This window comes from Seriola aureovittata, chromosome 12, assembly GCF_021018895.1.
Source record: "Seriola aureovittata isolate HTS-2021-v1 ecotype China chromosome 12, ASM2101889v1, whole genome shotgun sequence".
Lineage (NCBI taxonomy): Eukaryota > Metazoa > Chordata > Actinopteri > Carangiformes > Carangidae > Seriola > Seriola aureovittata.
The window spans coordinates 15,935,010-15,959,491 of record NC_079375.1 but is presented as its reverse complement, the minus strand read 5'-3'; the positions used below and the strand labels follow the sequence as shown (position 1 = coordinate 15,959,491).

Here is a 24,482-nt window from a genome sequence, read left to right as displayed (position 1 = left end):
TGAAAATGAAGAACTGTGTGCGCTGAGATGGGGCCAGCACAGGAAACGTGGACCCAGGTCACGAGAGCCAGTGAAAGGGCCCCCTCACTCCGAGTGCTCAAAGAGGCGTTTCTCAGGGAGCAGCAGCCCTATTCACATGGTATTAGGGAGGTAAAAGCATCACATTGACTGCGCGAGTCAGGCAAGCTCAATATACATTTGGTTAATACCTCTATTGTCGCACTCCCTGTACGACTGCTCTCCTAGCAGAACACGAGAGGAGGACAGAGGTAGAGAGGGAATTAAAGAGGCAGAAAAGATGAGATAGAGAGGGAAAACAAGAGAGGGAGGGAATAGGATTTGCTGGCCCATTCATGCCGCGATGGGTGTGAAGCACACATACGAGCACGCACGTGGGCGCACACACACACACACACACACACACACACACACACACACACACACACACACACACACACACACACACACACACACACACACAATAATATCCTTATAAAAAGGGCCGTGAGTCCTGTTTCTGCGGGTCTGACATAACACTTGGCTGACACAATAAACTTGGTAAGAGTCAAGAAACTCAAAAGACCTGCAAAGCCAAAACACATAATGATAGGCCAACCACGGTAGACAGTAATGTAAAGGTCAGTTTACGGGGAAGAAAGAAGAGAAAGATAGCTAAGGTGAAAAAGAGAGATGGAGAGAGAGCGGCAGAGAGATTGTGAAATTGACTGAGTGCATGAGCATGTGTGCCTTTGTGTCCCTATCAGTCTGTGTTTGGTTCATTCCCCAAAGGGTCTTATTATGCTTCACGCTGGCTCCGACACAAAGGCAGCGTCTCTGTATCTCGGCCCATCCAGCTCCCCCAGAGAACATTCTAGGCGCAGCAAATCCATTTGTTTGTCAGCTTCTGCCTCTATTCTGACTTGGACTAATCAGATATCATTCTTTTTGAGAAGCATACCACTGTGCAGTCTGGCCTAGCTCTACAGTAACGCTGGCCCAGCACTACGATAACATCTCTGCTCTTTCACAGAGGGCTTTTTGTATTTGCAAGCATTGTGCATAGACATCATAAAACAGTGTTAGAGAGCAAGTTATAAAGGTATCTTTAGGTGCATCAAATTTTCTTTCTAACAATAAGGTCATTACTTCTATAAAATATCTCTCCTCCCATATTATTCACCAATTACAGATGAACCTCATAGTTGTACCTCATGTAGTCGGTGACTATAAACTTTCTCTTGAAGGGTGTCGTCTGAGTTATTGCCCCTTGAAATGGTTGAGGGTTATTAAAATATTATTGCTAACTGCATACAATATGCTTTGGGGATAACTGTCAATCAACTAGAAGGAACACAACATCCTGTTTTTAAAGGCGGCCCAGCAACACAACGGAGATGTGAACCGAGGGTAGAGTACATATGCTGACTGTGAAATTGATTAAATCAATTGCTTTTACAGAATAAGGGGGACATATAGGGAATACAGAGGACATTGCACTAGTAAATTAAACTCTACTCTACAATGGGATGGTAGATTCATCCATAGCCTTTAGCGGGATAGTGCAATGTGGCCTAATTTCTGTCGTCGGTGATACTAGCCCATGTCTGTGGAAAAATGTTTCCTAAGTCTTCTCCGAAGCAGAGGAGGACAAGGAGAGGTAGTGTACCAAACATAAGGGCTATCAACTCTAATCCAGTAGGTAGTTCATCATCAGATTTTAAATGTATTGTTTGAACTGTCTTTCACATCATTCAAGCTGTTGCAACAATGTGCAAAGGTTCCCTCTTTGAGCACAAAACATGAACTGTAAAGAGTCAGTTTTATTGCTGATTTAATTACAGAGGACTGAAATGTAAAGATTGCTCATAATGACATTTACTGCACCCATACGCTTCATCATATGTTTTTTTGTTTATTTTTTTGGTTTAGCACTCATGTGTTACTGAAGTTTCTACAGCGCACAATAGATGCAATCAATCCAACCCCCTGACAAGAGATAATACTGTACTGTCCGCTGCAACACGTAGGCGGCACTCAACCTGTTGACACAGACGCTGTTCCCACTCAGCGCACAGTGGAAGCATGACGAGTATGTGATGGGTTTACATTACAAAATGCAGCCAAAAGAAAGACAGTCTGAGAGGTTAGCAGGCTTGATTAGACTCTATAAAACCACGCACACTTTGAAGGTTTCATTAAAGTCGGTTTGACCCAGCCAATGAGGATATGCTAAGCTCTCGCCTCATCTCAACTGCACATACACACACACTTGCATATGAAGCGCCACACAGATCTGACTACAAGTCTGGCTATGCTAATTCCGGCCTGGAAGAAAAGCTGCAGCCCCCCAGCCAGTGTGGGAACTCAGTAAACAAATGAAGCACAAAGCCCAAAGTGCTCAAAGAGAGGATTACCAAGTCACTCTCTTTCTCTTTTTTTCCTCTTTCTCCTTCCCTTTTTTTTTCTTTTTTTTTTTTTTAATCACTGCCCCCTCAACACACACACACACATATAGATAGATAGACACAGACTCCTCCTCTCCCTCCATCTCACTTTCAAGATTCAATATTCACACAATGTCTTCTCCAGTGGGCGTTTTCAGAAGACAGCAATAGCAGGAGGTCCTTGGTATGAGGAGAGACAACAAAGCCGAGATCAATAATTTGTCACAGTGATGTGTCTGCAGGATTGAGCTTCACTGGCTCTTCCTGTCTGTCAGTCTGAAAAGAGACGTTTCCTCTGGTTTCTGCAGAACCACATGCCCCGACCCCGAAAAGTACAGGCTGTGTTTACTGTCAATGAAAAGATGCAATTACACGTGTACAATGACATAGTGCGATGTAGATTATGGGAGTTGTCTAATTGCCGGATAATTGCATATTATGAGGGTTCTGAGGTTGTGTTTGATTTGACCTGCCCAGTTATAGGGAGCCTAGTTGGTTTAGGATAATGCATGGTATTATCAGAAGAGATTACACAGTATGTTTCACGTATGTTTAATCAGGGTTACTTAGGCAGCACTTAAACTGTAACTATTGTCATATTGTATAGTTTAAGTGTGAAAGAATCATGACAAATATGATTTGGTTATGAAATTGTAATTGTATGTACGTGTGCGTCGATTTGTGCATTTGTCTGCACGCCTCCAGCAAAAGAGAACAAACTTCTTTCAGGCTTTGGCCCAAGCTCCAGAGAGTTAAAGCTTTGCATTGATATTAAGCATGCAGATTGACAGACACAGGGCATGGAGAAGATGCACTTTTGTTTTGCAGGATTTGCTTATAGCAAGAAATAATCACACCATGTTGAGTGCATTCTGATCAGTTTTAAATCAGTACATCCGCCAGACCTGTAATCTGTGCTTCCTCAACTACCAATAAAAACACAGACAGACTTGTAATTTAGAGACACCTGGAAACAGCCTGCAAGACAACACATTCACACTCTCAGTTAACACTAAAAGTTCAGTTTACCCAAATTGCAACAAGCATACTTTCTTTTCTTAGAGCTGCGTACATAGTTTTGGTTTCAGGTACCCAGGTTTTGAGATAAATTACGTCAACCAAATGCAACGGAGTCAAAATGAAATTTTGTTTGCGGTGCTTACATCATCAAAAATGACATCAACAGCACCATCTTTTTCTAAAATTAACATTCTCCATTTCTCTTACATCCGCAATCACACACCTCTTCACACTCTTTTCAATAGTTTGAACTAAGTTTTCTACTCAAGAAATAGTCTGTGTCAGCGACTGGAGGAGGCAGATATCTGACAGAGAGGTAAGTGAGAAAATGTTTCCTAATAAATTGGGTGAAGTGACCCTTTAGTCCGCGCATCAGTCTGATACACCACCAAATTCTTCCTGATTGCTTTGTCGACTAGCTCTCACTGCATGTGGAATGAACAGAGGTGTATTGGCCCTACTATAATAGCAATTCAATTCTAATTAATTTGTAAGTCCACAAGTTCCACAACGTAACCTAGACTAATCCACATCTATCATCCTGCTGCTGATAACCTCCAGGAGGGGATGAGACAATTTCCTGGGATTGAAATGTGTCCCTCTGCTGTCAAACCAAACAGGCCTGGCTGTTTTATTAGTAGAACAGTGAATACTGATGGACGCTGATGAGGGGAGAGGGAGCATTAAGAAATGACGGACTACAGAGAGCGAGGAATGTTTGTACTTTCTAAAACAGGAGGAGGGGGGCACACCACGTCATTCCTGGGTGCTGGAGCATACTCCGGGGGGGGGGGGGGGGGGGGGGGGGGCCCTGCGGAGGCAGAAAAGTACAAGAAGAGTGAAGAGTTTTCTGTGTGCTGTCCAAATTCACGTTTTTCTCTTGACATTTAACTTTTAGTCTCTTATGAAGAAACCACAGAGACAGCCACTTCTCTCCACAGCATTATTGATGATGTCTTTGTCATGTCCTTAAATGTGCAATCATAATTTAAAAGCACACGGTGAAGGATTTGATTGATGGGAGGGGTCACGGCCGGGGTGAGAGGGTGAAGTGGAGGCTCCCACAGCGCGGGGCTTTTGTGTTTTGCCAACGAGGGTGAGATAGGCAAATTAAGCGGAGACCCCAGCCATCTGGTGAATGGTCGGGGGCCTTTGTCTCCCTGTGTGTTTCACTGGCCTCAACACCCAGTGTCCATCAGTGGGAGAGGAGAGGAGAGGAGAGGAGGGGAGAGGAGAGGAGGGGAGAGGAGAGGAAAGGAGAGGAGAGGAAAGGAAAGGAGGGGAGAGGAGAGGAGAGGAAAGGAGAGGAGAGGAGAGGAGAGGGAGATTGCAAGAGATGTTGGGTCAAAGTGGAGCTTTCTTGAAAAAGTTTGTCCATCAACAAAGTGAAAAACCAAGTCAGAGATAACAATGGAAGGTTTAGAAAAAAAACCAAACACATGGCCTGAAAGGAACTGAAGGTTAGAGAACCTGACAAAAAAAAAAAAAAAAAAACAGCAACTGAAGGAAAAGAGTGAAAAATAATGGGAGCAGGGATATGTGTCTCTCCATGGGGTATAAGAACAGCTCTGTGTGCGGTGGGTATTTCCATTGTGTGTGAAGAAAATCTCTCTTCCCCTCACATCATTAGGGACTGACTCTGTCGTTGCAGTGAGATGAGCGCATCTGTGTTTGGGGTCATTACAAACACTCTGTTTGGACCCTAAATTCAAAGAGTCTTTGTTTGGGTCACACTCTTTCACCACTGCCCTCTGCCATCCCCCTATTCATCCTATTGAGGCCCATGGAAACAAGAAGTCTTTCACTCTCTGCTTTTTCTTATAGCTTTTCTCTCTTGTCTCTTCCTCCCACTACTCCATTTTTGTCTTCATCACACTGGTCCTCGCTGCCATACGACTAATAAGCGCGGGAGGACTCAGACCTTTACTTAATTGGGCTTCAAGGTGACTTAAAAGATGCTGTTGTGTGTGTCTAGGGTGTGTAGTCAGTGTGTGTGTATGTGTGTGTGTGTGTCGTTGAGTACACACGGATGCTTCTCTCCAAATGAAGTAAACTCTGTGGAACGGAAGTAGACAAGGCCAAATGGGCTGGAATTGGCTCTAATAGCTTACCGGGCCTTTGTGGATCCTGTCTGCCAGGTCCTTTACACTCAGATGAGACATATAAAGAAGTAATCAAAGCCTCACTGGGGCGGAAAACTGTAAAACCAAAAGTTCAGCCTCCAAAGGCAAACTTTAAAGCTTCAAATAAATGAATACATCAAAATAGTTTCACGGGTTGTATATATTACTGTTATATTCTGAAATGATTTTATTTTATTTCAGTTAGATTATCTTACCTCTCTTATGCAAAGAAATACACCAGCTGGTTGCTGTCTATGACAATGAAGTCTGTATGGGTATATATTGGGGTTTATAAGGTTTAAGGCTAGGGTTAATGATGTGATAAATGTGCCTGGAACACTACATTTAACATTTTTAAAATGCACACATGGAAGAACTAATACTATTTCTAAGTGTATGCCCAAGATGTGTGTTTACGTGTGTGCCGGTGCGCGTGTGCGCTCGTGCCCCATGATGGCAGCCATTAGACAGGAGTAAGGCAGCCATGATGAATCGGCACTTAGCTCAGGGAAGCGCACTTGCTCAATGGGCTGTGAATCTCCCGCTGCCACTGTCAGCCTGCAGAATGTTAAATAAAGTTATTTGAATATTTGTAATATTAATGTGCCAGCATGTCAAAAGCTCGCTGGAGCCTAACGGTGAGAGAAAATATGAGGAGATCCGTATTACAGCGGAGGCCTATAGGATTGCCGTGGTGAGGAATTACGGAAATATGCAACTAAATAAATGCATGATCATGCATAGTGTATTGGGTTATGGACAGATGGACGGACAGATAAATGGATGGAAGGATGGGATAAATGGAATTACACGAATAAGTAACCAGATGATATCACAGATAGTGATATTAGCCATTGAGCGTTTCATCATCGCATTTCCTTCATATCCAATTCATATTTTAGAAACAATGCTCCCTCTGTTCCAATAGTGTTACTGTCCACTGTCCCCAGCCCAGTCTCCAAGTCCATGCTGGTGAGGAGACTCAGAGTAGCTATGTGCTTTGCATAGGAATGGCCCACTGAGGTAAAAAAAAAAAAAAAAAGAAGAGAGAAGCAATAAGCTTTGGGCATGGTTAAGCTATTACAAAAGAAGACAAAATGTAATAGAGGGTCTCATAAAATGAGACTGCTAGCTTTATCGACTTCAGGCAGGCATTTATCAGCTCAAAGAAAACTTTGTTCCTCAAAGGAAACAGTGTTAACAGCAAAATGATGAACAGGAAGTCCAAAGTTTTGAGTCACTCTTCATAGTATGTTATTTAGCCCTGTTTACTCTGAAGCAGTTTAGGCCACATCATTCACTTTTAAGAGTTTACACATCAGAATAATTAGCTTACCACAGAGTTTTAATCACTTTATATATGGGAATACAAGGAACATTAAAATGATCAATGGTTATATCAGATTATTTAGAAACAAAGAGATGGATGTGAAGGAAACCTAATCAAGGTGATTCTATCAATCTCTCAGCTGGAGACCACTACAGCAGCCATGAGAGGGTTCGGTAAAACCGTCAAATCAGTCTTTCTTAGACACTTGAGCTGAGCAGGACACACACACAAGACAAGCTTTGCGCTGGTGGAGGTAGTGGGGTGCTATTCAGAGTGTCTCCGCTCGATTTAACAGGGAGGTGATAAAATATTTAGCAGATTGCTTACATAGCCAAGGGGGAGAGAGAGGGAGAAGGAGAGAAAGGGGGGGGGGGCAGAGATAGAGAGAGAGAGAGAGAGAGAGAGAGAGAGAGAGAGAGAGAGAAAGAGAGAGAGGGGATACCCAAATGGCTTGTGTGGGAGCTGGGGAGCTGGTAATGAGGATGGCATGCTGGCACCATCGCTACAGAGCACAACAACTCTACATGGTCTCTCTGCCCAAGTGACAGCAGGCCACGCACGTGCACACACACACACACACACACACACACACACACACACACACACACACACACACACACACACTAACACACACCATGCTACATGTCACTAATTAAAACATATAGATTAGAGAAAGTACAATTAGGTACAGTGGGTGGGGGGCTCAAGCACACACACACACACACACACACACACACACACACACACACACACACACACACACACACACACACACACACACACACACACACACACACACACACACAACAAATGATGACGTTTGAACACATTAACACACACACACTCAGTTGCAATTAAGCTTATCTTTGCTGTCATATTAAATGACACAGAAATTAAACAAGTCAAAAATGATTAATTTGTCACCCATGTCACCTCTCACAGCGTCTGCTTTTCACTATGCAACGATAAACATATTCAAAACTACAGATTTGATTAGCACAGATGTGTGACTGACCCAGCAAATGCATGTTTTGTTATGTCAAGTGAAAGAACTGACACTGTCACAAACAGGAGCAGGTGGAATTAATGCATTTCTGCGTTTCATTAGCTGTCAAGCCCGTTAAGTAGATGTTAATGTAAAATGTTTATGTTCTCACCGACAATGAATAAATGCAGCGACTGGACAATTTTCACATCTTAGGTAACAAGGCGACTGTTCAATAGTCAAACAATTGCTCCTACTCTATATTTTCCATAAAATTCTATTCTGACTATTTTGTAAGACAATCTCAAATGGCTTAGCATAGCTCAAAACAGAAGCGACAGCTTCTCATTTTTTGATTTCCCACTGTGCTTTCAAGCACCACAGTGCCTTCCTTCTCCTATGTAATACCTTCCTTTCTCATGTTGCTCCCGATGAGAGGAATTATTTTAGCATGAAACTGCATGCTCTCATATTCTTTTTGTTCCTGTTCCTGTTACTTCATCTCTAATGGGCAATTACTTCAGACCCAATGCTGAAGCCATGTTATTGCACCAACCTCCAATTGATTGGTTGCCCATAGTACTTAGCTTCCACAAGCACTTTAAGGTTAGATTTCCCTGTTTAAATAATGGATTACAAGCCCATGAAAAGGGACTGCGTGGAAAATAAAAGGTTGAGATTGCTCTAATTGGAGGGGCCTCTCTGTGGAGATGAGAGGGGAACAGATTCCATACGAGTCTCCAGAGAGTAAGCTAGTTATGAGAGCTAGAAATCTGTTTCTCTCTTGTCTCTGTCTCTCTAACTCTCCATGCATGCATTCTTGTACACGAGTGTGTGCGCGTTTGTCCTGAGGCTTAAGGTCAACCGACACAACATTTTACAGGTTTCTACGACTTTCTACCGCACGTACACGCTAACAACTCCCTCCCTCTACAGGCTGCTTTTCATACTTCCCATAATGCTACAATTCCACCAGAGAAAGAGATGTCAAACTTAACACAGCAGGAAGCCTACTTGCTGAGGGTACTTAGTGAAGGAAGTCAGGGGGATTGTGGGAATTAGCGGAAATATACGTCTCCTCCTCTGTTCAAAGAGTCTTTGTAGAGCAGTATCTACCGGGGGACTGTGTATGTGTATGTGCCCACATGTACTTGTGGTGTTTACAGCAGCGCCAATGCCCCCCACTAACACAAGTCTCAACAAGCTTCCTACCAACACTCAGGGATACCTTGGCTCCAATTACCGTGCTGTGAGTGTGTGTATAAGGTTGAGGGCAAAAAGAAGACATGAATCGGCATCAGGTTTACAGGACAGTGACGTTATTCATCGATTAAAGGCTGCGGTTTTGTTTGCATTTGAGGACAGGCAAGGTTCATTTATGGTTCATTCCTGTGTGAATTTCAAAACTTCAGAAAACATATCTAACATACCTTAAGTAAGATACAGCCACAAAGTGTAATTTACAGTGTAAACGAATTCATTGAAGTCATTTCAAATATATTTGTATTATTGTATCTTTGATGATAACTAGAATTGCCGCCTCGCGCGTATGCCTCCACCAACCAATCATCTAATTGCAGGAAATATGGTCACAATCTCCCCTTCCTGAGTTACAGCATTGAATAATGGCCACAAGAGGTTTTGCAGAACATTATGATGTCATAGTGAAGGTCGACCTTTGACTATTTGGATATAAAATGTCACTTCACTTCATCATTTTATCCTATTGGACATTTGTGTCATAATTAGCCTATGAATTCTTGAATTATGGCCGTGTTTGACGTGTTTTGTGAGGTCACAGTGACCCTGACCCTTTGACTGCCAAAAACGAATCTGTTCATCCTTCAGTTCAAGTGAACATTTTTACCAAATTTGAAGAAATGACATAAAGGTATTACAAAGAAAACAAAGGATAAAAGGAGCGATCTTCACGGAAAAGTTTCATGGTAATAAATGAGAGTGGTTTTATTGCATTAGATGTCCTTCTAATAATGAGAAAACACAGAAAATCATCCAAGTTCTAATCATTTTGAACTGAAACATACTGTACCTACCATAACATACTGCGCTTAAATCAGTAAATTGCGCAAAAAACACATATGATTATCTGATGTATAAATGGCAGCAAAAGCAAGAAACAAAGTCACAGATTTATTCAAGACAAGCTGGTGAAACCAACCAGGGAAATGGAAATCTAACTGCAGTCAAATTAGTCAGCTGGTTGTTTGAGTTGTAAGTGCTTTGTATTTCTGTCCTTGTGGAATCTCTTTTAGTTCAAAATGCTGTCAAATACTCAGCTGATTTTTTTCCAACAGCTTGAAACTTTCTATTAGACATAATGATGCTGAGCTTGTTTAGAATATCACACCACTCGTGTTCCTGTGGAAAGTGAGTTAAAATAAAGGCTCTCAGCAGGCAAACAACAGATTGATATTTACAAATCATTAGTTTGGACACAATGCGCTGAAAACTTTTTTTTCTGTAGGTATCTAAGTTTCTTTTAAAATATGTAAATGAAATGTACCTCGCACTGAAACAAAAGAAAATAATGATAGAAACAAAGTAGGAATGAAATGACCTGTGAACAATGCAAACTGCAGTTGTGATGAGATGACAAAAATTAGCAGAAATGAAAACTTTCAGTGAGGAAAGCATCCAACTTCTGCCTCGTCATTTGCATTTCAAAGTCATTCCACCTCAGCCAAGGACTGCGTTGGTGTGTGGGTGTGTGTTTGTTTGGGTGTGTATTTAAGTGTGTGGGTGTGTTTTGCGTAGGATATAGAGCAATGCCAGAAGGATACAGTAGACACAGTCGCACACAGTGTGCTTTGTAGATATGTGGCACCCTCATATCTGTTTATTGATCAGAGCAGATGTGCGTCAATCAATCTTATCTGGGCTCCACACACTCTCCGGCTAACCTCCTGAGGTAGGCCAACCAATACTGCGCCACACTGAGAGCCCCAAGCCACTTGTATTATCATCAGACACCTTGAGCAAATTTTCTCCCTCTTTGTGTATAAGTTTGCGAGTGTAGAATAGCAGGGTGCAGGGCGTAAAGGTGCATTAGAGGACGGACAGGAAGAGAGAAAATGTGACAGCAGAAAAGCCAGATTAACCTCATCTTTATGTGCGTGTTATTCCTCAGAACTTAAGTCTTCCGCACATCATACTGAGACAGAATCAAACCTCTTGCCATCTGTAAAGTACGCTGCACAGAAGGCTGGCATTCGCTACAGATTAAGAATCAATGCTAATGTGCCTTTCAAGCACGCCGGAGGTGGATGTGATCAAGGAGGGAGTACGGCACATCATGCTCAGCAAAACGCATGAAACACAATCAATTCTGCCCTTCCAATGATGCAGAAAATCTGTGATCCAACGTATGCTGATGCCCTGTTATATGCGAGCCTGAAATAGAACAAATCTGTCGCCTGCTTACAGAACAAGTGATTTGTTCTATTGCGAGGAGTCCATCATTTCAAAAGAGAGTGACGGATGAAAAGCCGGTCGGATGCTTGCAACCATCAGAGGTGACACGCTCAAATTGCAATGATAGGACGTTTGTGACAAATGAATCTATTCTTCTCATTACTTACCTCGACATACGTTGCCATTGTCAGGTTCAAATCCAGCCTTGCACGTGCAGCTGCCGATAGGAACCATCCACTCTCCATCTCCGTTGCAGTAGAGCTTTATAGGAACATCTACTTCCTCTGAGTTGGGGATGCAGATCCCTCTTGCGATGACCAGGGAGGTGCTTTCAGCCCCTGTCATCGTCTCTGGAAAGATTGCAAAGTTCTGGACCACGCTTGGGCACTTCTTATAAAAGACCCTGACTGACAGCAGAGACATGCAGGCACCATAGTCCTGAAAGGCCAGGTAGAAGCCATTTTTAGACAGTGGGCCGAAGCTCCGCACCTCTGTGTTGACCTTCATCAGGCGTCCGCCAAAATCCACCTGTGAGAAGCTTTCATCTGCAGCAATGGTGTCCACCTTGAGGTAAGGGGCCTCCATCCAGAAGGCGGAGCCTTTGGTGGCAATGACTGCGTCAGTTTCGTAGTAGTAGAGATTAAACGTCTCCTTGCAGGAGCCGGGGACGTTGGGGATCGAGCTGCAGTCACGCACGGTGAATCGAATTTCCACATAGATGCGCTGTGCTCCACGCCGATCAATGAAGGTGGTGAGGAGCCAGTTGTTTTGACTGGACTCGAAGACATTACACACCTGGTAGGTCCTGATGGTGTTGAGGTTCTCGTCATAGCCGCTCACCTCCTCCCACTACAGAGAGAGAAAGAGAGAGAGGGAGAGAAGAGTACACACAGTTGATTAGTAATCATCAATGATGAGGCCGTGGTTGTTTCTCATTTTTTGATAGAGAATGCTAATATTGGCTGAGCCACAGAGTTTTTGTACACACATCAGTAATCTCCCTAAGGCACCAAATGTGAGCCTTCTTCCTGGATTAACAGAAAGGAATCAGCCTATCAAGCTGTGGAGCTTATTCATCCATTGAAAACACACAAATGTCCCCTTTTCTGAATCATAAACTATTTCTTAAGTGCAGCAACAGCAAAAACACCACTTTGCTGTCTTGTTCTCTAAATATGCTCAACAGCTGTAGTATGTGTACTACCATTGTATAAGCACAAACCCAGTAATTACTTGGGATGTGCTGCTATTTGCCATCTATGCCGAGCGTGGCTGGGCACTGAGTTGGCGCATTATAAAATATGGTGTGTAACAAATTCAAGATGCACTATTGAATTACAATTAGACAGACGGCAACTACTACATGGCAGCTACAAGCCAGTCTGATGGAAAAGGCATTTGCATGCACACTGAACTGAAATACACTGCAGGCTTTTTTTTTTTTTTTTTTTTTTTTTTTGCAGGTGTGACCCGCAAAGTATGTTGGATGAGCATCAGAAGCCCCTTGAGGTATTAACTCAGTGTGCCAAATCATGATGAAAATGTGCCATTAACATTTGGCTGGCATCACTGAGAATCAGGAAGAGGAATCACTGAAATAAAAAGAGGCTTGCCTAGAAGCTTGCTTTCAGATGAAAATTTTCAGATGAGAAAACTGTCCAGCTGGGCAAAAGCTGGTCAAGCTTAAAAATGTTAGAGACACACAGTCTACTGACATTCTCAACACAATGTTTTAATTGGTAAAGCTATACACACAGCAGCAGGGCGGACAGGAAAAAAAACAAAAAAAAAAAACATAAGGGCTGCGTGCATTGCGACAGCCACATAAAAGGCCCACTGACTTGAAATGAATATTTTGTGGAAGAGAGACGGTGATTTGACACAGTTTCAAACAGAATTCTTTCTTCTCTGATCACTTCCACTGTCTGTAATAAAACCATTCTTTATACTCCTATTTGAACCAACAGCTTGCCCCCCACACCTCCCTTCCTCGAATGATCCAAACAGCTGTGGGCGAGGACAAGCTAATGAGGTCCATAGTGTTGTGAGTGGGCTCCCAGTCAGTTCATGTTTCTTGTGTGCATATATCTCCTGGTGCTTCCTCCTTCCTCTGACCTTTTAACGCCCGAGCTGCTCAATCAGGCCTAATGGAGAGGAGAAGACATCAAGTCTCCATGCACAGCCCCAACAACCTCTCGAATGATGGAAAACATACACAATTCTTATTAAATGAGTCCATAAAATGATGCGAGGTGAGCTTTTACATGATACATTGCCACTGACTGTGGGGGTTCGAAATATGAACAAAAACAGTGTCGATGATGAAATTATTTGGCCCAAGGAGTACATGGAAGCATCTGGAGAAAAACAAGGTTTGGGTCAGATGGGGGCAAGGAGAGGAAGGGAGGGAGAAGACACGTGGAGAACAGTGACACTGCTGACGTGATAAACGAGTTTACAGAAATCTGAGGTGCAAATTAAAGCCTTTTTTCACCACTGCTCCCTCTGTGCCCACTCTGCCCCGCCCCCCCCCCCCTCTCTTTCCCTCCCGCTCTCTTCTCCCGTCTCTGCTCTGTAATGACCATTCATCAGCATTACAGGAACCTGTCCCTTTCAGCACTGCCTGTTCATTAATACAGCCAGCCCTAGGCTCCTCTGCACCCGTCTGCTCCAGTCTAGGAGGGGGTCCTCACCGCCCCTCGTCTAGCCAAATGACCACCATCCTTCACGCCAGAGAGAGGCCTGAGGCGTCTCCAATAATGCCCGTCTGAAATCTGTCCAGAAATTCATTGGCTCATATAATAATGAACTACAATTTCTTTTTTTTTTTTATTTATTTGTTTATTTATTTTTTATTTTTTTATTTCCTCCTCCTATTCAGTGACACCATTGTGTCAAAGACAAACAAAACTATTACAGGTGCATCAGTTACTTAGCACAAATCAAACTTTGCAACACAATGTCATCTTATCTTTTCATTTTTTTGTTTTCATCTGCTGTTTATGTGTGTGTGTGTGTGTGTGTGTGTGTGTGTGTGTGTGTGTCTGAGAATGTGCTGTTTATAATTTGATGGTTTACCGACCACATATTGATTTGCTGGCTGTTGTTTTGCTGCTGAAGAGCTGGAGGCTACACACCACATTTCTGATTCTGCAGGTCCAAAACATTTGATTACTCTCTCTGCATTAACATTGATACTTTCTTTAGCATCTTCATCATTTACACTGTCCTCATGACAACACTGAAATGCATGCGATACGTGCATTTAAGAAGCAAGGACAGTTTTTGTAAGCAGCACATGCCCTACAGTCAGATCAATACTCTGCCGAGGTTTCCTATTTCTATGCTCTTTCCCAGACCTTTTACATCATTTAAATCAAATCTATCTCCGGCACTCCGTGACATCTCTCTGACCTTGCCTGAGAAGAGAGAAAAGTGAAGGCATCATCACCTGTCACCTCGCTGATAATGGAATTCCCTGGTCCCCGCATCCATTTCCTCTTCAAGGATTTGTGTATAAAATAACACTGTTAGTCCTGCGCTGTGTATATTTAGTCAATGCATTACGGACCTAAGTGCAGATGTACTGCATGTTGCTGGCGTGTATCATTCATATCTGCTCATGGTGAACAAGGTGTGGGGGAGAGACAGCAGCGTGATTATCTTTATGTCCCCAAGTGCATTTCCTCCTTTGTACCATGCTGCCACATGTTCAGGTGATAAGAGATAATGCTCTCTTTGTGTCAGACAGGTGAGAAACCACGGAGCAGCAGGATGTGGATTACATCTTAATAAAATGGAAGTTATGGTAAAAACAAAGACGAGCAAAGGGCTTTAACATGGAGTGTGTATAAGACTGGCCAGCATCACCTAGGAGAGTTTTTTTTTACATCTCTATAAAGTCAGCTCCCTCTCAGTTAGCTTTACTGTAAACATTCCTGCATCATCATATCTATAATTTATCATTACCAATGTCACTGAACACTAACTTTCCTGCTGATGAAACACCAGACAAATATTGAGAGCCTCTTTACACAGCACTCATTATAACGCCAACCAAATGTACCCGCTGGCTCCACTCTAAAAGCTTTGCTTTTGCCAGTAATATAGGAGACACTCTAACCCTGCCCCTGATTGTCAAGTGTGGTCATTGTGTGTGTCATTATGGCTGCTCTGTTTTATGGGCACTAGCGAGGAGATGGAGGGGCTATGGATTCACAGCGTGCTTAATGTTTGTGTTAATGACCAGTCACAGCTAGCTGAGCTAGAGAAGAGAGGGCGGAGGAAAGAGAGAGAGACAGAGTGATGGATAGAAGGAAGAAAAATACAGGAGTGGAGAAGAATCAAGGAGAAGGGGAGGCGGTAATATATTCAGGCTGATGTTCCCCTTCCCACAGCCTCAGTTCGCTGCCATCAACCATCGATACTCTGCCCTCATAAAGGCCATTCATCACATTGATCTCCTGCCATTACCTTCAAAGGCTAAAATAACACAGAGCAGCTCAGATGGTCACAGTCTCGCTCTAGAGGACTACAGCATCCAACAGTGAGCTGGAGGACAAGCAGAGCCCCAGTCTCAGAGCTGAGAGGGCTAACTTATCGGAGCATGGATGTATCACCTGTGGACACTAGGAGAAATGGGCTGGACTAATGAGTCAATTGGAGCAGGCGTGGCGGGAGCACGACAGGAGCTACCGTACGCATGCTGCAGGATTCCAGTCAGGCTTGACACTGACATAAAAAAAGGAATAGAGAATAAGTCCAGTTCAAAAATAGTAAAAAAAAGAAAAAAAAAAAAAAAAAGAAAGAAAAACTTAGCCCTTCTCCACCACAGGAACCTTTTAGGAGCTCAGGAGCTTTCTTGCTTTCCAACCGTACTTCTTATCCCCCCCGGGTGCTGTACCGTCTGATGGTCAAGCACCTATCGGGGCAAATTTTGCCAAGCTGACCATTGCTGATTGCTTAGCTATACTCAAAACTGCTACAACTTGTTCACAGCAGTCATCCACACTGTAATCAGCAGTGGCTGCCAGTGGTATCAATATTATGAATAGAAATGACAATTTCTTGAAAAATGTATTTACCTTTAAACAAAGTTTTTTTAGACCAATAATAATAAAGAACATGTCAATTATGATCAACGGAGCCAGTCAAACAAAATTATTTTTTTTCCACTGTTTCAGAGCTGTTCAGAGTTTGGCTCTTTTGGCGTTCAGTCTCTCCCTCTACCTCTGCAGGTTTTCTTTCATATATCCTTTTAAAGAGTTGCACAGCAGTAAATCACAAAGAACAACAATGACTCTCTGTCGTTGCTTTGTCACATGAAAAAAAAAAAAAATCTCCAGAAAAGCTGTGGCTTTCTGTTATGGGTACTGTACAATTTACATAATCTACAGATCTACAAAAAAAAGGACCCTTATTGTCTGAGTTTTGTTCCCGAGGCTATTTGGTGGAAGGGGCCAATGGCTGCCATGTAATGAAATACGGGGATAAAATATGAGAAACACAACTTCTTAAAGAGGACCTATTATGGCCATTTTAAGTGTTAATCATTTCATTCTTGGTGTCGACTAAAAAAGATTCACATGCTTTAATGTTCTGAAAAGACACTAGTTTTATTTTGCTGTATATTTATACTGTACTCTCTTCACCCTCTGTCTGAAACGCTCTGTTAGAGCTCAGGGCTCTTTAAGGCCCCCCTCCTCCCTCTGGAGCTGGAGGCCAGTGTGCTCTGATTGGTGAACTTACCGGCAACTACCATGGCAACGACACGTTCCGCAGCTCTTGAGTAAACAAACTTCGGGTGAATAGTTTTATAAGAAATCCTTTAGATTTTTTTATGCGTGGACACTTCCGGACTAAAGGAATATAAATAATGGAAGAGCAGACAGACGGTTGACAGGTAGGGAGTCTCCACCGCTTCACCTCCTGCTGGTTTACAATGCCGGTAAATCTGAATGAATTTAACATTAGTGGGAATAGTTACTGAAAAATGAACTCAGCGGTTAATCTGTGGATAATTTATCGGAGCTAACAAGGTACAGCATGTCAACACTGACAAATGTTTAAGCATTGATATTTTCGCTATGCTGCTTCTTACTAACATGATCAGGTCGCGATAAGGCGGTTAACATCCACAATAACAATGCAGACTGACAGGCTGTGAGACTTAGTCCCCTGTTCGGCCACATGAAGTGGAAATTACAATAATAACCGTTGTGAAAATGAAACGTCTAACTGTGCGTGGTTTCTGAAGCAGTCCTCCTTGATGTCCTATAATGTTTGGAGCAGTGGAGAACCGTGGAAAAATGAAATAGATTTCTGCAAGAAATTAAGAACACTGTCTTTTCGGCATGGCTACAAAACTAATGAAAACGCTTCACCATAAGTAGTTATGTGCTGTGCCTCAGGTGGGGGCGTGCCAAGAGAAGTATTGACGTCAATAGGACCAGGAAGTAATGTCTGCCCTAACAAGGCATTTCACACAAAGGAGAACATTGGGTTTTTACCCTGTAAGATTTACTCCCTTTGGTGAAAACTTTGATCCTTGTGACTCTGGAGACCATTTACATGCACAAGAACCTATATTACACACTATAAGTAAGTTGAAACTCAGAAGAGCATAATAGGTCCCCTTTAATGTACTGTAACTCTATCCTCAATCATACACACCAGTCAAAACACTTGGTCGTGGTTGTGGCTCGGACTTAAATACACACATAAAGATGAGTCTTGATTACTTTTAGTTCATCATTCAACCTCAGTCCATTCACACAAGAAGGAGACTTGAATAGAGAAACATCCCTTGGGCTGATCTTTAACCTCCAGTCTGCTGTCTGATCCTCTCTGGAGTCACACTCGCAAACTGCTTTTCAAATCCATCAGCACCAGTTAATACAGCTACATGCTCAGACATACTGAGCACAGATGGATGATGAGCAGCTCCGAGCATTTCCACATTTAAAGCTCCTCAGCCCAGAAAGGTCTACAAAATGCCACTGCAAATAGTAGAAGAGCGCCTGGCAAGCGTTTCCTGAATGGCTGTCAAAACTCCCAACGCTCAATCGGATGATGGGCTTTTTACAGCAGGACCCAAGGCAAGAGATGCATTTAATAGCAGACAGCAATGGCTGACTTTGTCCCCAACTATGATCTGCCGATGCAGTTTACAACCATTTTTTTTTTTTTGTGCCCTTTTAATTTAAAGCACTCGACTTTGAGCTTACCCTTCAAAAGGAATGTAGTCGGCACGAGAAGTTGCTTCATATTTTTTTGTTGTGTTCCCCAAAGAATTCTGGGACTGGATTCTTGTTTATATAGTATTTCCGCCAACAAGCATGGCTAGGGTGTTCTGTTTACCTCTGTAAACCCAAGAGGAATGGCTGGCACATATGTGAGCACTTTCTACCAAAGAGTTGTCTGTTCATCTATCATTGCAGGACTAAAACAAGTGGGTGGAGGCAAGGAGGAGATTGCTTTTCATACTACAGGCTTGGGATGGACATTTCAGTAATGAGCCTATTTGTTATTCATGCCAACACAACATTGTACTGAGGCAGGAAAAGTATACCTTTTTTTTTTTTTAATAATTGGGCATGAATAAATCAGCATTTAAAGAGCTGGCTTTTGATAAAAAAAAAAAAGAGAGAACAAAAGAAAAGGAATGGCAGACATGCCGGTGAAATTCACATTGACAGATTTTTGCAAAGGCCAAGGTCTCAGAAGGACAGTGGATTATAGCTGGACATGAAAAGCTGAGATAGGGATTGAACTCTTTATGCCCCTGCTGAAAGATGCTCTTCTCATTTTGCAAAGCTCACCGCTGACTGTAATCACAAGCCAGATAGCTTTTTCTTTCCAAAAGGCTGCTTCGGATCCCTCTGACTTAATGAGGATATTTGCATTTCAACCTCTGGGTCTGTTCCTTGAAGTCAATAGAACGGACACGTCATGTAAAGCAACAGTTGGTTCGCTTTGGTAACAATAACTGCAGCTACATTAACTCGCATTCCCGCACAAATGTGTTTGAGACACACGCTCACGGTCTCTTGTAAATTCAAATATTCTGAAAGCTACGCCTCATCTCCTACCTCTCTCTCTCTCTCTCTCTCTCTCTCTCTCTCCGACACACACACACACATACACACAACCAGACTGCAGCCTCTAAAATATGCAGCGGCATGATTGCTATTATCATTTCTGATCAGCTGTGTTATTGAATGAGGGCTGCTGTCAGACCAGTTGCATGGGAATGATTATTTTGCGGGGCATCTGAGGCCTAGTTCCGCCTGGCTGAATGTGATGGATGGGGAGGAAATGGTGATGTCTGAAACACTCCCATTCCTGCCAGATCCCAGCCACTCTATAATTACAGTCACAGTAGTTTGACTGGGCCGGGACAGAACTCGGTCCGTCTGCGTCCGAATGCGACTCACTGAAGATCTGCTTCCCTGACCACGCCCACGCCCACGCCCAGGTCAATACAGTTACTGAACTGAGGGGTTAAACGAGTGAGTTCATGCTGGTGTTGCTGAGTATAAAGAAAAACTATCCAAGGCTTTTTCTTTTCCTGTTTTGTTGCCATTATGCCAAACTTTTTATCTGAATGTATGTTTATACTGTCTGAGAATTATGCTGTGTTGACACATTATTGGCAATTTGGTCTCATTACATGCTCTCAAATGTCTTTGATGCCTTTTTTTTTTTTCTTTCTTGGATCCTGAAAGTGATGCACATAATTCAAGCGAACAATCCACCCAGGCGTCTCACTCTCCCACTCCTCCGTCCAACTTCGGTAATATCATTATTAACACTCTATTTTCTAATTACACGCTGCTTGCTGCTAGTAAACACAACCCTCCTAGATATTGGTAGGTGTTACTAAATGCAGCCTCTACTGTTTACACTGAGAACAGTGTGCAAGCTGAAAATGAACATGAATGGGTTTCTTTTTCCACCAAAGAGTAAAATTGCAACGTTAGCTGCAGGCAATTTATCCACATCATTCCTACAGATTTGAGAAAGAGATCTTATTATTAAGATAAGCATAAGATTCACAAAAAAAGCTGGTGGGTGCTGGAGCAGTTACGGGGTTGCTTGGCATGGGAAAACAAGTCAATGTTTTTAATACAAAAGAATGTGTATTGGATGACTAATAAACACATTTTATTATATTTACCATTGAGAAATATTGTAACTTGTGACTGCTTGAATAATGGTTACCATGTTGTAATGATAATTATCATGATCTGCAGTCCTGATGATTATTTGTTCATTTATTTTGCTCTACATGGTATATCTCGTGGCATTAATATGAATATTTTCAGCTATAGTAGTAATTCCAAATGCCGGTAGTCTCCAGTTATTAATTTGGACTGGCATAGTAAAAAGAAAATAGTCATTTGTGCAGGTCTGTGTGGAGCTGATGGAAGAATTTTTTAATGTTTACTCGATTAAAGTCTTTATGAATGAATGAGCATGCCTAAAAGTAAATCAGTGAAAGGTTTGGCAAACTTCATTAAGTCAAGTAAAGGACAAAAACAAGGTTAATGTAATTGTGTTGAAACACAGAACTGTTTCCTGAAGACTTATCTCACGGAAAACCTGGTAACACCCACTCAGGTACCTTCAGAGAAACCAAGCAGCTGACACTACCTCAGCAGGGCCCTCAGTTACCAGTAGCAACATTACTTTGAGTCACCCTGCGCAAAAGGCTAAAGCCGTGTGTTCAGTTGATATCTGACAGCCTCTGCAACCTTATGGATCTATTGTGGAGGATGATAGGGAGGAAGACTAAATGATTCACCATCACTGCATATATATACTGAAGTTGGAGGTGTGCCCTCGTGCCCCGGCAGGTATGTAAAGAGAAGAAAAATGAGAAGCCGAACAGTGGAAGGAGAGGGGCAAGAGAGAGAGAGAGAAAGAAAAATCCAGAGAGACAGCAGACAGAACGTAACCATTAAGAGCTTAATTTATTTAAAGCAGACAGGAGGTATAAAAATGTTGAACTGAAATGGAACGTGATAACAAGGGGTAAAGGGAGCGAGTGAAATACTAAAAAGGAGGGAAAGAGTGAAAGCTGTCACCCTGCAGGCTTCCTGGCCCCCTATGGCCCAAGGCGAGGCCATTTAGGGACGAACCACAAAGAGCATGTCAGCGGGGGACAGGAGAATGGCAGGGTATCAAGGCTTTTGGGTGCAAAGGGGGCCCCTGCCTGTCACTGGTATGTGTGCGTGTGTGCGTATGTGCGTATGTGCGTGTGTGCGTGTGTGCATGTGTGTGCGCGTGTATACAAAGTCCGCAAAGCATGACACCTGACAGCCCTATCCTCCAGACACAAAGACACAGAGGGGGAGGGGAGGTGGGGTTGGTTAGGTGACGATGGAGCGAAAAGGGAGTCTGAGCTCTGAGGCAGACAAGCTGGAGTAAAGAAAACCAGGGGGGGAAAAAAAGACATCGAAAGTCGAAGTCAGTGTGGGTTACAAGAGAAAGAAAAAAAAAAGATGGAGGGGAAGAATAGAGGGATTTACTGCTATTTCTGCTAGCTCTGTAGGACTGCTGAAATAGCAGGTACTGCAGGTACTGGGAGAGACACACAATAACTCCCACACACTTAAGTCAGATGCAGCCTCCAGCCACTTCTTCGTACTCCTCCAAATTCATACCAAATTAATGATAGATTCATTTCTCCTTTCTTTTTTTTTTCTTTTTTTGCCCTGGTTCTATCCTGTATTCTTTGATGAAAATTGTCCTTGGTTTCTAATACATCCAAGAGAATTTTTACATGTGAACTATTGAAGGGAAATTCACAAGAAGGAAATCAATAATTGAGGTAGCCACATGTTCTTTCATTTCAAAGGGGAAAACAGAGAAAAGGTTAAAAAACAAACAAACAAACAAAAAAAGTTTAAAAAAAAAGTTGGGAAAAGTGGAACAAAATTTCAAAGCAGCATTTAGCTTGTTCCTATATTCTGCACATCCTTTAATATTCTGCTCCGTCTGTAACCACATGTGGATGCTGCTTTCTTGGCCACGTCTCCTTTGCAAATGAGATTTGGAATGTAAATGAAATCTTACCTGCAAACAAACGTTTAGAACTAAAACATGCTATGGTGAGCGGTTTCCACAGAAAGCACAGTCTAACAAAACAGACACACAGACAGACACCCAAAACACACTCAGACAGGAAGCCAAGGATTGCGTTGTGATCTAAGTGATCGCATTACCATTCTAGTCATCATGCCGTTCCTAGCTCTGTGTCTGAGCTCAGAACAAATTCAGCTGTCTGCCTACACACCTAAATCACACTCAGTAACCTTGGAGGTAAAATGAAACAGGTCTCCCACCGGTATGACAATGTCTAATATGTTTGTATGTGTACTTGAATTTGAGCAAACGTGCGCATGCATTCCACTTTATCGTTCTTCCCGTAACTCATTCGTGAAGAGTTTATTAGGAGTTATATGTATGACCATGTGCACGTGTTCCATCAGTTTGTGTGTGTGTGTGTGTGTGTGTGTGTGTGTGTGTGCATGCGTGCACTCTTCTCACCTGGCCGCTGAAGCGCAGCCAGCATGACTCACAGCTGTTTCTCTCCTCTCATTCCATTTCAGCTGAGACTCTGCCAGGTTCAGAGTTCGCGCACACACACACACACACACACTCTCTCTCTCATCACTCCTTCTCACTCATCCTCTGTCTTTTTTTCCTCTCCATCTCTCTCTCCGACTCTTATTATCCATTTTCAATCAACCCCCTTTTTCTCCTTACTCGCCACCTTTTGCTCTTTTTCACCTTTCTCATTTTACTTTTTCCTCCCGTGTTCCCTTACGCCCGTTGAGTCACTGCCTGCCTGCTTGTCTGTCTGTCCATCAGGGTATGAATAATTGAAATATATTGAGTCTGGTCAGCAGATGGTGAGATGGCCGTTATGGATCTATCTGTGCTCTTTAGGAATCGCTGAGTGTACGCTGACACCTGTCCAGTAAAGGCCCACAGGAGCTTTGCTGGAGCAGCCGGGGGGGCACGCCCCGAAACCCCTCTCCTCTAACAGCACCTGCAGTCGCGCACACTCCCATATGCAGGTGCAGATATGCAACAGTGCACTCAGCCACTTCAATTTATGCCTGAGCACACACAAGCCCGCATGTGAAAATACAAGCGAGTGTAAATACAAACAAACATGTCAGGGTGAGATCCATCCTGTCTCCATCCTTTTTTTTTTATGCACCTGCAACAAAAGAACAGAGGGATTTCTCCAAAAATCTCCTCTTTATCTTTCTGCTCCCGTCTCACTCACCACACCTCTTCCGTCCGTGGCGTCCCCCAGCATTTATCCTCCACCCCCTCTCTCTGCTCACTTGGCCCACTCTTTATCCCCTTTCTCCCCCAAGCCCCTTACAACCGCACCAACCTGCCCAGTTTCTCCACGCTTGACAGCACCCACAGCCTCTGTCAGCGCAGCCACCGCCACCCAGCTGACCCCCAATAACCCCCACAACACCCCCAAGGCCCTCACCCCCAAAGCCTGAACTCTGTCTGTGACCTCCCAGAGTCACATGAGTTAACCCAAGCTCTCGTCCACACGCACATCCACAGCTGAATGTTTGTGGGCTACAGGGCTGCCTTTTTTTTTTCTTTTTTTTTTTTGCCACACACAATTGATCTTTTAAACTCTCTCCCTCCGGTTTCTCCTAATCCCTCGCCGCCCCCCTTCCTGATCCTGCAACCCCTTCAAGCCCCTCCACCATCACGACCACATTTCTCTTCCCCGCTCCTCTCATCTCTCACTCTCGTCCCCTTCCCGTCTCCCTCACTCCACACTCTCTTCCTAATCCCATCCGCCCCCTCCCTGAATGAAAGCTTTTTTTGTTTGTTTTCTGGTTCCCCTTTTATCTAATTCATTCAAGAATGATGCAGAAAAAATTAAGATAAAGAAACTCCTGTTTCTTTTCTGTAAAGGCTAAGAACTCTTTAATGTGTGTGTCCACTAAGCACCCTTTTCAGACTGCCAGCAATCTTTATTGATTTACTTATTCTATTCTTATCTTTTACAAATGATTTGATTACCAACCATTTTTTCTTATGAGAAAACAGGTAATGCGTATTTGCAAGTCGATTCAAGGAAGGAAGATAGCCGGCTAACT

The 24,482-nt window shown here is 43.0% G+C and overlaps 1 protein-coding gene across 3 annotated transcripts in view; it reads right to left on the bottom strand.

Annotated features, from left to right (window-relative positions):
* The window catches only part of LOC130179492 (ephrin type-B receptor 1-B), a 159,857-nt gene that overhangs the window by 76,665 nt on the left and 58,710 nt on the right, over nt 1–24,482 (bottom strand). For all 3 annotated transcript variants that reach the window (XM_056392505.1, XM_056392504.1, XM_056392506.1), the window contains exon 3: nt 11,502–12,183. In XM_056392505.1, coding sequence (XP_056248480.1) covers nt 11,502–12,183 — 682 coding nt within the window. The remainder of the gene's footprint in view (nt 1–11,501; nt 12,184–24,482) is intronic.